This window comes from Rhopilema esculentum, chromosome 18, assembly GCF_057945365.1.
Source record: "Rhopilema esculentum isolate cy_ngs chromosome 18, ASM5794536v1, whole genome shotgun sequence".
In the NCBI taxonomy this organism is placed as follows: Eukaryota; Metazoa; Cnidaria; class Scyphozoa; order Rhizostomeae; family Rhizostomatidae; genus Rhopilema; species Rhopilema esculentum.
The window spans coordinates 8,059,683-8,072,456 of NC_142832.1; the positions used below are offsets into that span (position 1 = coordinate 8,059,683).

General features: G+C 37.7%; 1 protein-coding gene and 1 long non-coding RNA gene across 4 annotated transcripts in view; one reads left to right on the forward strand and one right to left on the reverse strand.

Annotated features, from left to right (window-relative positions):
* Positions 1-12,774, forward strand: part of LOC135680930 (uncharacterized) — a 55,555-nt gene that overhangs the window by 9,693 nt on the left and 33,088 nt on the right. For all 3 annotated transcript variants that reach the window (XM_089113802.1, XM_089113801.1, XM_089113803.1), the window contains exons 9-31: positions 41-97; positions 589-782; positions 1,098-1,449; positions 1,929-1,964; positions 2,854-2,925; positions 3,037-3,588; positions 4,144-4,191; positions 4,550-4,615; positions 4,824-5,037; positions 5,459-5,760; positions 5,944-6,036; positions 6,280-6,372; positions 6,763-7,161; positions 7,568-7,690; positions 7,985-8,334; positions 8,520-9,039; positions 9,725-9,808; positions 10,121-10,293; positions 10,423-10,780; positions 11,008-11,079; positions 11,460-11,489; positions 11,737-12,044; positions 12,219-12,366. In XM_089113802.1, coding sequence (XP_088969928.1) covers positions 41-97; positions 589-782; positions 1,098-1,449; positions 1,929-1,964; positions 2,854-2,925; positions 3,037-3,588; positions 4,144-4,191; positions 4,550-4,615; positions 4,824-5,037; positions 5,459-5,760; positions 5,944-6,036; positions 6,280-6,372; positions 6,763-7,161; positions 7,568-7,690; positions 7,985-8,334; positions 8,520-9,039; positions 9,725-9,808; positions 10,121-10,293; positions 10,423-10,780; positions 11,008-11,079; positions 11,460-11,489; positions 11,737-12,044; positions 12,219-12,366 — 4,644 coding nt within the window. The remainder of the gene's footprint in view (positions 1-40; positions 98-588; positions 783-1,097; positions 1,450-1,928; positions 1,965-2,853; positions 2,926-3,036; positions 3,589-4,143; positions 4,192-4,549; positions 4,616-4,823; positions 5,038-5,458; positions 5,761-5,943; positions 6,037-6,279; positions 6,373-6,762; positions 7,162-7,567; positions 7,691-7,984; positions 8,335-8,519; positions 9,040-9,724; positions 9,809-10,120; positions 10,294-10,422; positions 10,781-11,007; positions 11,080-11,459; positions 11,490-11,736; positions 12,045-12,218; positions 12,367-12,774) is intronic.
* On the reverse strand, positions 664-2,792 carry LOC148958112 (uncharacterized). Its single transcript, XR_016144888.1, has 2 exons — positions 2,280-2,792; positions 664-807 (listed from the first exon to the last, which is right to left on the reverse strand). It is a non-coding gene; the product is annotated as an uncharacterized LOC148958112 (long non-coding RNA).

Here is a 12,774-nt window from a genome sequence, read left to right on the forward strand (position 1 = left end):
TTGAACGCATCGAAATTCTTAATTGCTTAATCTATTATAGTTTGGTATCATTCTGACTGGAATTGGTATAAATACATCAAAGGACTGAAATATGGAGGTAATTTGTCTTTGCTTTAGTTTCGTGCAATTTATCCGTGTTTGTTATATAAGGGTTTGTTCGAAATAGGCCCATGGATCATTTGCCAACTATGACAGAGTAACGTTGTGCCCAAAGCCCAATGTTAAGCGACTATCAATCCTGAGATGACGAATTTTGAACTTATTAGAACACTCTGCAGTAACTGTGAATAATATGAATCACATAAGAATAAAAAATGTTGAGGCTACTTTAGGACTATTGCATTCAACGTTGGACCATCACGAATACAGAGGATAAAGACTGCATCGACTCAAACGCAATAACGTAGTTGTTTTATGAATCAACCTCGTCTTGAAGCTTTCTAAGCCTAGTACGTTGAGGGTGTTTGTTACATAAACTGCCCTCAAAGTTTATCAAAGCACGACTTCTGTTTAGAAGTTAAGACCGCTTATAGTCATGTTTTGTTGCTGTAAATTAATTGCTTATTGATGCATTTATTGTTAACATAGGTTGTGGAAAAGCCAATGTTGGTTTTCTTATTGACACATCCAGCGGTGCAACACGTAGCTTTTTGCAGAAAATGGTCTTCAACTACATAAGATTATTCCAGCTTCAAGGCACCTATGTCTCCATTTATGCATATGGCGCAAACCAGCAAAGAATTACAAACTGGAAGTCTTTTGCCAGTCCGCAAGAAATCCAGGTAGGGCGCCAGCTATGCTGATTATCTGAAATGGAGAGATGTTTTGTTAAATCAAATTCACATTGAAATGTAATTATATAGAATGCATTTTATAGAATGGAAGCAAGTCTATTTATCGTTTCTAAAGTCAAATGATGATATTCGGTAAATCCACGATCAATTTTAATAGAAATAAGCCTAATAATGAAAGATTGCTTTTCCAATTAGTATTTGCACTAGTTTTGTGAAAAAATATTTCAAATATTTTGATATGTTTCAATCCTTTTCGTGTATTTGGTTCATATTTTGTTATGACATGCTGCTTGTATTTTCCAGGCTGTAATAAACTCCATTCCAATAATAAGAGGATCGTCAAGGAAAACAGGACAGGCTATGGTTGAAGTATACAAACAGTTTATTGTTCAGATGGGAAGAAACAAAAATCCAAATGTTCTCTTCGTCATCATGGTTGGCAAGGCAACTGACTCTGACATTTTACCTGCAATTGGTGCCAAATTCAAGGCAAAGAACATTAAGGTTTGGGGCTATGGAATCAACCCAAAAGCAAACACATTCAAAGATGACCTCCAGAAGATTGCTACCAGTCCTGGATATGTTGTTTATGGGCCCACAAAATCAATGGTTACCCCTGACAGATTCAAGGCTATTGAAAATCTCATTAAACAAGGTTTGCCAAATTTTACAAAAAACGTTTAAATATGTTATTTTTTTAAGCATTCTAAAATCGTTCTCTGTGTTAATTTGAGGAAGTGTATTGTGTTTTTTGAATATTTCCATTTTATTCACAAATGCTGTTTTTAGATTACGTCTTTGACAACTTTTAGATCATATCTTATCAATTAACCAATCCAGATTTTGGGAAATGTTTCTCCTTCAAAATGAATCACTACGTGTAAAAATGATATTATAATTCTAAATTTGTAAATAAAGCAACATGTTTCCATAGTTACGCTTCCGTTGTTTGGCAGTGAAGTACATCGGAAGTGATGTAATTGGAAGTGATGTAATAGAAAGTGATGTAATAGAAAGTGATGTAATAGAAAGTGATGTTATCGGAAGTGATATAATCGGTTCAATCTGTCGGAGTCTGATAACCCCCTGTTAAACTCGATTAGAACTGATGACATTAATTTTGCTCGTATTTAGATACTGGGTCTGGTGGTGCAGTCACTGTCAATGTTGGTAAGCAAATTTTCTCATCTTTTTGCACTGTTTTTGATTTATCGTATTGCAGTCCTAACCATAAGCACACAATTTGTTCATTTTACATTAGTATTGTTTTTTCAAAATGTTAATGGTAAAAACTCGATTCAACAATTGCCTGGAAAATGCACTTTTGCTTTATCATAAAGTTTGGTCCCCTCTCAAAAATTCTCATGGAGGCTCGAGCCCTTAAGCCTGCATGTAGTTTGTGACTATGACGCTATCGTAACATCCTGAATTAGTATCAGCATTTTTTGGATAAAATATTATTGCAGTAAATGTTGTTCAAGTCACCTTGAACTGCATTTAGCATCTTGTGATGTGTTAATTTGATTCGATTTCTGCAAACCATAGTACTGCTGATGGCACTCTAAACGAGAAAATTACTTAAATACGAAAAAAAAATACGAAGATTAAATACGAAAAAACGAGCAACACGCAACCCGGGTTTTCAGATTTGTCTGTTTTTCTATGCTCGAAATCAGAAATTACTGATTGATGTTATTCTCGATGTTATTTATTTCAGTCCATTTCAATTAATCTTCTGTTAAAATGCGATGATATTCTATCAAAAGTCTAGCCACTACACATAATTCAAAGCACTCTTTAAATTAATAAATCTGTCGAACTGATAGACAAGCCAATATGCCATTGCAAAATGACTTACAAGCAGTTTTAAAAAATCCTCATCCAGGAGGGTTCATTTAATTTTTACCATGAAGGGCAATGTTTGATAACCATCATAAGAAATTTCCTCATCTGCAAATTTATCCCGTGCATAAATAAAGTACTGATTTTAAAACCATTAGCTGCAAGAATAGTTTCTTTCTTTCTTTGAAATCAATAATCCTGTCATTTTCTTTGCAAGGTGACAGCACAATTTTGAATATCCAGAAGACATGGGATTGGGCAAACAAGTACAAACCAATCCAATATGGAGGTCAGTGACTTTGCTTTTTTCATGTGAATTTCTCCAGATTTTCCTTTCGAAAGATTACTTTTTCATATTATCTCACAACACAGCATCTAAGCATCGTGTATCTTTTTGCAGTGCTCAACAAAGCCAACATTGCATTCGTGATTGAAGGATTTTTCTTAAAGAACCTGAACTACATCCGTCACATGGTGTACAACATCATTCGATTTTTCTCGCTCTCTGGCACATACGTCAGCATAATTGACTTTGGAGACGCCCAGTACAGAGTCGGTAACTGGATGATGCTTAGGAATGGCGCACAAGCTCGTCGTTTGGTTAACAGAATACCCAAGTCAAAGAAGCGCTTTAGGAAGGTCGGTGCTGGATTAAAAGCTGTCCTCCACACCTTTTCAGATGCTCCTTCTGGAAATCCAAACATTGTTATTCTCATAACTAAGGGCAAGTCTACTGATGACGTCATTGGACCAGCTGCTAACCTACGTAAGCGAGGTATTCTTACATTTGCCATTGGTTTGACTGGTTTCGACCCAAAAACTAATCTCGGAGACAAAGGGTTCAAGCAAAAGGAGCTGTCACTCATTGCTTTCTCATCATCTTTCATCTTTGGCTGTAGACTTGATGGGCTTGTTACTGCAAGCGGTGCTATTTTCGAAGGCCTTACTAAAGGTATGTTCTTTTTCATTCCTTACATTTGAAGTACATTAAAGAATATCGAAGACCACGATTTTTTTCGAAATTTTAATTTCAATTGTTTAAATTATACGATTTTCCAAGCCACCTCTATTCACAACGCACCAGAGTGTTAGGCCACCGACAAACGGGGCTGCGGCCAGGCATTTTAAAGACGAACAAGAATTCAAGAATGACACATGCATTTTTGGACACCTTTTTTTGGTTATTGATGCATTAAACAACCTTATTGATATATTTGTCTTATAAAGTAATCATATTTTTCGAAGCATTTTATGAAATTTTAGAAATATGCTGAGACTCTTTGGCTATCAGACGTATATAGACGTATATCAGACATATTGGCCTTTGTTCAGTATTAATGCAAGCATGCCTGAAGTGGCAATCGGTGTTCGTTGAAAGACGACAAGGATATATCATTTTGTCGAGCTGAAATAAATTCCTTTCTTTTGAAAAAGTTTACAATAATTTTTCATGTTCTGTCATTTTAATAAATTTTTGTAAGAGTTGTTTTAATTTCGATATTTTCAGTTGTTGGTAAAAGCTCTCCGAATACTGGATCAAGTGGCAAAATTGATGGTATCATTGTCTTATTTTCTATAATTTAATCATTTTCATATCATTATTTGTTCTTTGCTCACCGCCTTCAGCTTATATACTCTTTGAAGTTGTTTGAAATATTTTAAATATCGAGTAAATCACAGCTTTCAATTAATTACTGCAAATCGATTGTTTCTAATTTTTTGTTTTTTACAAAACATGAACTAAGTCACCTTTTTATTGGTCATTCTTATGTAAAAAAATATGCTGGATTTCCAGAATGTTTTCCATTGTTTTCGCTAGTTCATTTTTCTACCTTCAGTTTTCTTATTTTCTTTTCGGTATTCTTTAATTTTTTTCGAAGGTTAAAGAAATTGTACTTTTTGTTACATCATAGTTGATTTCACCGACGTTGTTCAGAACTGGGACTGGAAATCATATGACATCAACCTGATTTACAATGGTGAGTTTGCTGGTGCTATTTGCTTAACCTTAACCGCCAACAGAAAAATTCACAATCTAGTATTTATGAAAAAATGTTTTTTTAGGAAAATAAGGAAGGTGAATGACGTTTACTTCACAAAAGTTTCTGTTCCTTGAAATGAACTTCTTATTACTTTTGAAATATTTTGTATTTGATTTTATTAAATCTATTTTTTGATTTCTTCCAGGCCTCAAGCCAGCCAACATTGTTTTCCTTATCGATGGTACCAACCGCAATCATTTCGACACTATCCAAAGAACCGTATACAATCTCCACAGATTGTTCCACCACACCTCTTCTGTTGCTTTCGTCACTTTTGGTGGTGCACTTGATAACACATTCGGATCCTGGAAAGTCTACGAAGGAGTCAGTGTACTGTTATCAGCCGCCAACGCTTTGCGGTAGGCCATTTTCAGAAATCGACTCTGCTTCTTTGATTGGTTGTCTTTGTAATTACTAAGGCGATTTGCGCTCTGCGGTTACCAAAACAAACCACTGCTACGACACAATCCACGTCAGCATGTCATGATGTCGCATTTTACACATGACAGTGATTGACTGCCGAACTAAAAACTAATTAAGACAAAACGCTAGGTGAGCTCCAACTTTCCAACTTCAGATAGGAGCGTGTCACTTTATCGTCTGACACTTTTTGCAGGAATTGTTGGTGCTTTGTATGTAGTGGCTACAAGCGTCTGGCTGCCTGAACTATGAAATTATGATTTATTCCAATGGAGAACGTTATTATGTTTCGAAAGGAGCTTCTGAATTGTACAATGTTCGGTAGTTTATTGATTTTGACGTTTACTTTTCTGGCATTAGATACTATGGCCCTGGAGGAAGAAGAATCGGTCTTGCTCTTGATGCTGCCGGAAAATTGTTCCCTTCTGCACCTGATAAATCTGCAAAGAAGATTGTTTTCGTCATAACGACTGGGAAATCGAGCGATGATCCCAAAGGGCCTGCTGCCAAACTGCGAGGAATGGGTGTTACAATTTATGGCATTGGTGCTGGGCCTGGTGCAAAGCCAAATGACTTGAAGCCCATCTCAAACCAATTCATTAGTGGAAAATGGCAAGATCTGCCAAAGAATCTTGTAAAAATCCAAGTGCTCATCACAACAAGTAATATATTGAAACAAGATTCACCTTTTATCATTTGTTTGTCATTGTCATTAAACCTTTCTTGCTCTAGATTGTGTTTTCACTGTAGCTAATAGTGTGAGTTTTTGTTCTGAAAACTGATTTTTGTAATTTATGCAAATGAGTGCATCTAATTGTAATTTACGCATTTTCTGTTTTTTGCAGTTGTCGGAAAGAACCCAGAGCACAAGGATACGGGAGTTTTACCTCAGCCAACTGACAAGCCTATCGTCGAACCACCAATTCCTCCACCATACGGTAATAAGATAATCAATCTCCTCTCACCTCGTTTTTGTGGAATTCAATTTGTATACTGTGTTTGAACTCAGTTTGAGGACAAGCTATTTCACCGTTATCATCACAGTTTAATGGGCTCTATATTGTAAACCAATTTTATTTGAATATGATTGTAGAGTTGTAGGTTTTCAAGGTATTGATACCAAATATTGCCATCTTTCCTTCTTAGGTTACAAATCAATAATTATGATAATGTATTTACAGGACCATTTATCAGTTCATCGAGCAGCAAAGATATCGAAAAGCTTAAATCACTGTGGGACTGGAACCAGATCAAGAAAGGAATTGTCTACAACAGTATGTGGCAGTCAAGTTCTGCTTACCTTTCAACTTGTTTTTAGCTTCCACGGCGCCAGCACTGCCGTATGGTGCTGATCAAATTTACGTGTTGTATTTTTTATGTCATGAACCAACGGGTATTATGTTTTTATCATTTTTTCTCAGTGGACCTGTATTCTCATCTCTTTGTTGCAATATGTGTCAAGAGGTTTATCGATCCTACGTAAAGGGGATATTGTTTCTTTGACATTTTAGAAATTTCTTCTACGTTTTGGCCCGATATAGCCATTGAAAAAATTTTCCTCTAAGTTTAGGTAATGATGACAATGAACCCTGCTACTTTGATATGGTGACCTATTTGTTTAGCTCATATGATTATTTGATTGCACAATATTTCACATTTTATAGGGCTGCGCAACACCGACGTTGTCTTCGTTGTTGACGAGACAGATGATACCAACTTCGAACTTGTCCAGAAACTTATTTACAACATCATCCGACTTTTCAAAAACGGTGTTGTGAAAACGACCATTGTTGCTTTTGGTAACAGACCTCGTTTGGTCACAAAGGGGGCAACATACACTAAAGTGAAGCAGATTCAAGATGCTGTAGTCAAGGTTCAACCACGTGCCAATAAAAGACTGTATGTCGGGAGAGCTCTGAACTACGTAAGAAGAAATGTCCTGAAAACACTGGCAAAGAATAACCCAAGGGTTGTCATAACAATACTGCAAGGAAGTTCAAGTGACAATTTTAAAAGTCCAGTTTCTTTCCTGGGAGGATCTGATGTCAAGTTGCTGTCAATCGGTGAGAATATGTAGCTGTTAATTCTTGATCAAGAAGCCCAATGCTCATTTTAGTTGCAAAAACAGAATTTATTTCAAGCTACCGAATTTTGGTAGTTGAAATACAACGTATCTTTTACTTTGAAAAGCTATCTATGCCTTTTCCAAATTCACTTCTCGTGATTTGTGTGGGAGAGTTCCATGTAATGTCCTTGAGCAACGTCTTTGTGTTCGATGCAGAGCGCTTTCTGTTCACAATGACAGGGATGGCTTTCACGCAGAAGGCTTTCACGAAAGGGCTGTGGCTATTAATTCTACTTGATGTTTTCCGGAGATTGATCATTTGTTTCTTTCGTCGTGTACTTTTTTGGCCATTTTCAAATGTTGTTTTCAATTTTTGCCTAAGTTGGATGTTTGTCTTTTTGAAGGTATTGGCGATATCAACAGAGGAGAAATCACTTCTCTTGCATCCACCGGTGACTGGGCAATGCAGTCCCCATGCTCAAAATTGCCAGCCATCGTTCTAAGAATTCAGTTTGTGCTGACCATGGGTAAATATCCTGTTTGATGTTGTTAGTTCAGCTTTCTCTCGTTCTGTGTCATTTTTTAAATCACAGATTAAAGGAAAATTGAGACATTCAGATTTTTAGAATCGTGTAGGATGACTCAGGCCGCTGTTAAGGAAAAGAAACTTGTTTAAGCTCATGGAAACTCATGGCAAATACAGATCACTAAGAATTGCACTTGCTTTATCATGGAGATGAATAGTGGGTGTTGTTCTTGCGCTGAATTAAAGAATTGGGATCTTGTTTCTCCTTCTTACACGCAATTATCCTATTTTCAAGTTTCAAATGGTCCACCATCGGACGGAAAGGTAACACCGGACAACGCCGGAAACGGTGGCAAGGATGTTAAGGACACGACAACAACAAGCAGCGTTCCGGATGAATCTTCTGGAAAACCTGACGCCGGAACACCAGGAGGTCCAAAGAAGCCTGGTACAGGTGAAGGAGGCAAAGGTGGAGCTACTGGTGACGGTGCCAGGAGTGACGGTGGCACTGATGTTGCAGCTGGAGGTGGAGCAACTGGAACAAATGTAGACCCAGTTCCACCACCGAAACCACCAATCAAACCACGACCTCCTAAGCCAATTCCAAATGCTGGCGGACCAGGAGCACCTGAGAGCAAGGAGAATGTAATTCATGGCATTTTTATGTTATTTTGTGTATTCATTACCTATCTTTGAAAGTAATTCAGTGGTAATGCAGCGAAAATGCAGAGATGATCCTTGACTTTTTTAAAAAATGTTTAACATGAAAATTTAACTGAATATAGACGCTCTTGTACTTCATATTCGTTATTCTTTCACTTTTGATATAGGAAAAGCCAAAAATAGAGACACCAGGAGGTCAACCAGGAGTACCAGGTGGTGCACCAGGAACTCCAGGAGGTGCATCAGGTACACCAGGAACACCAGGTGGTTCACCAGGAACTCCAGGAGGAACACCAGGAACTCCAGGCGGAAAGCCAATAGCTCCAGGCGGAAAACCAGGGGGAGGTGGAGGAACGCCAGGTACACCTGGAACACCAGGAGGTGCACCAGGAACACCAGGTGGTTCACCAGGAACACCAGGTGGTTCACCAGGAACGCCAGGTGGTTCACCAGGAACGCCAGGTGGTTCACCAGGAACACCAGGAACCCCAAGTGCTCCTAGTGGTGTTGGCGATAAAGAGAAAGATAAGGGTGGTGACAAAGTTTCTAAAAATCAAGGTGTCAATCCAGCCGGTGGAACGTCGAACAAAGATACTGAAAATGAAGGGACAAATACTGGTCCAATTACACCAATCTCACCTAGTGACGACGATGATAAGGACGATCACGTTCACGGTGGAATTCAGGGTAAAATGTTATTTCTTCAATTTTAAAGGAGTTTCTTTAATTCTGCATGAACAGACGTTCTGGTAAATTGTAGGCTATTTTATAAATTGTAGGCTATTTTATAAATTGTAGGCTATTTTATAAACTTGTGGTTTTTTCAAATTGTGACTTGAACATTCGAGATTTATTATTTTTATTTTATTTATTTATTCTTTGATTTAAAGTGGCTTTTACAAATATAAAGCTGATTAAAGCCAATTATTTAAACAAAGTACAGCAAAATTGTTGTAAAATGAATGCAATTAGAAAAATACACCTAATGTTAAAAAGCCTAAGTTTAGATAAAATATCTTACGTATCCTGCAGTTGTTAATCTGACTGTGTCGATTCCGAGGCAAGTTGTTTTCAGCTTTGGTAATTGTAGTTTATGCGACCGCCACAAATTCTCAGATGTTTCTTTTCCTCGAAAATTTTCTTCATGAAATTAAGATTTAAATATGATTTCATTTTGTTATCTCTACTACAAGCAATTTACTGACGGTTGCAGCGTAACCGTTTACATGTGTTTTGTTCTTGAATCCCGCACCTGTTTATCTCCCCTTCTTCTGTGTCACTACCTCCCCTTCTTCTGTGTCGTGACTATGAAGCATCACGAGATTCAATAGAGTTCGAATTCTTACGAGGCTTTGCAATTTCACTTTTCTAGTTATGAACATCACACCTGAACTTCTGAAAAAACTTACAACTCAATGGAATTGGGAGAAGGCCATCAACTGTTTTGGATACGGAAGTACGTTTTTGTTTTTAAAATCTTACTTCTGTTTAAAAGTTCTTGTAACATTTGAATTCGCTGAGGTTTTTCAACCATGTCTATGGAATGCTTATTTTTTCATTTTTCTTAGTCGTTAGTTATCGCTAGGGGCAATCTTCAACAGGAATTAAAGCAAAGAATTATAAACAAATCTTCTTTACCGGCATTTAGAGTAAAGCAGCTGATCATATTGTAACCTTTGCCAATTGCCAGCGTATTTTTGTAGCGTATTTTTGCCAAGATGTACCGTATTTTTGCATTTTGACTCAATACCCTCTGTCCCTTTTGCAGCTGTTTTGCCATCAAAAGTTGGCTTTATTGTCGATGGAAGCACAGCAGCAAACTTTGAGCTCATCAAACGATTCGTTTTCAACATTGCCAGAATGTTCCGCCTGGAAGGTAGCAAGTTCAGCATTGTTCAATTTGGAAAAAACCCAACTAAAGTCGTTATTCAAGACAAAGAGGTTCGTAACAGTCTTCTTTCATTGAGATTTAACCTCACTGGGGGGTGCGAATTCCTGACTGGCCAAGGGAGTTTGTAAATTAACACATCCAGCCTCAGAAAACTTATATTTGAGTTATTTCTTTCGTAGATTTTCTGCGGAAGCCAACTCATGAGAGATATAGAGCAAATGAGACCAAACCCTACTGGAACCAACGTCATGAGTGCCATTAACTGGTATAACAAAATATTCCGAACACGGGAGGCCTCAAAAAGAGCTCTGTTTATCGTTACACAGACGAAGTTCTCTGACAATATAAATACGCTCAAGGCTGCGGTTAGAAGAATACAAGGCATGGGTGTCCGTGTTTTCTCCATTGGGTTAGGTGATAAAGTGGACAAGGCACAGATCAACAACCTCGTTAACAATCAGAAGGATTTCAGCCTGATTGAGCCAATATCACACTTCCCGATTGGACTTATGTCCCTGCAGTTCGCTCTTTTGAGACGTATGTCAGAATTTGGTTTTTTTATTTTTTCCCGTTTTACTGATATTTACTTTGGTACACTCTGCATGCATAAAACGAAAAAAATTGTGGAAAGAAAGTTTATGTCTTTGACCTCTTTTCTGAGTCATGAGCGAGTAGCTGCATTCAATTCTATTCTGATCTACCCAATTTTTTGTTAGTGAAATTGTTGTTTGGATCGTTAACATTCATGTGAACATTTTCCATAGATATCGGGCCTGGTAGCAAATTGGGTACCCATATGTACAAACAAGCTGGAATCCCAGGAGAAAAGAAGCCAAGTAAGATCAACTCATTTCATATCTATAAACTTTTGCCTCTTTCGTAAAATTCCCCTCTTTCGCACAATTCCCTCTGTCAGGAAGTTATGTTGTTAATTGTTTGTAAACTGGGGACACTGCATCTTTAAGCCCTTTCAATATTTGATATTATTTCGATGATGTTGTTTGTGAAAGTATTTTTTATTGGGGCACTTATGATCGAAGAACGGCTGAGAAATAAACAGATATGCACAGATTGTGAAATGATCTTCTGGGATTTATTGGTAGCGACGAGGCATAAGAAGTTTAGTTAGTCCGGCAAGATTGTTTCTACCCGTGTCCATTTTGGCCTTCTACTGATTTTAAATACATTGATTCATAAATTTTGTTTTGTATTTTAGATGTGAAACCTGATGAAAGCAAAGGAATCGGTACTGCTTTTTCTATTCACTTTTGTTTTCGTAAATAACATTATGTTTTAAAGCAGCAAAATTAGGGGGGGGGGGGGGTTAAAGAAGTAGCTAATAAAATAGGTAGGTTAGTGGGGAAAGATCCCACTAACTGGTGTTATCAGATTGAAACTAATCAACAAAATATAGTTAAACATGGTTCCATTTAATTCTTGTCATGTGGATGTCATTCGCTGAGCTCATTGTTTTTTCTTCTGCTGTTTTTCAGTTCTGAAGATCCAGATCAAGTCCCAAGGGTGCGACGATCCTCCCAAAGGAAATTGCGGTCACAACTCAGGCTCAATCAAAGTCAACGGTCGTGAACGTAGCGTCAATAGGCGAGGTCTCAACGTTGTCGTTATCGACTTCAAGACCGGCAAGTTCGTCGCTTCCAGGAATTTTGACACGTTAGCCAGCCGAGGCAATGTTGATCGATTTGTTTCCTTTGTTGACAAAATCAAGCCAAACAGCCTCGTACTTATAGCCGCCAAAGATGAATACACCAGGTCCATGTACAACAGAGGCTATTCTGCCATGGTAACTCGAATTCTTATCTCGCTATTAATACACTGTTTTGGGTAGAAATCAAAGATTGCGAAATGAAAATCCATTGAATTGCCACCTGACATACATTTAACAAACTATACTAGTCTTCTTGCAAAATTCTGTCAATTTCTTGTTCAAATCGTGCAATTGTTATTATTATTTTAGTATTCGGTCGGTGGTCAGGAACCTTTCGTCAAGAAGTATCGAGCTTCGTATGCCCTTATTGGCTTCAAAGGCCGAGGAAGACAACCATGGACCGTTCAAAAGTCACTTCCTCCAGGCAGAGGCCCATCTATTATCAATGCCCAGCTGCGTGAGTTGTCTTTTGTAACCTGTTTATACGGAATATTTGGATTCTAAAGAACTTTTACCAACATCAAAACTTTGCAGTCAAATATGCTTACATGCAACTAGGTATAATCTAATGTTCGCCGGGCCCCTAGCAAACACAGTGAATTTACATGTTGTTAAATTAAATGGGCGGTTAACAGCGCTCTTGTGGAATCAAGACGACAGAAAACAAATAAATTCTCGGTATATTAGAATCTCTATTTCGACACAGCCTTCCGGCGCCATCTCTGAATCCAGTCCCGGTCTGCTCTTTCTGCTCAAGGTGCGCAAAGTATTGTTGTTGATAAATACGTTTTATAGGTTACTTGCTAAATCTAGTGTTATCTGGCTAAATCAGCATAAATTGTTGAATGTTTAACGTGATCCATGT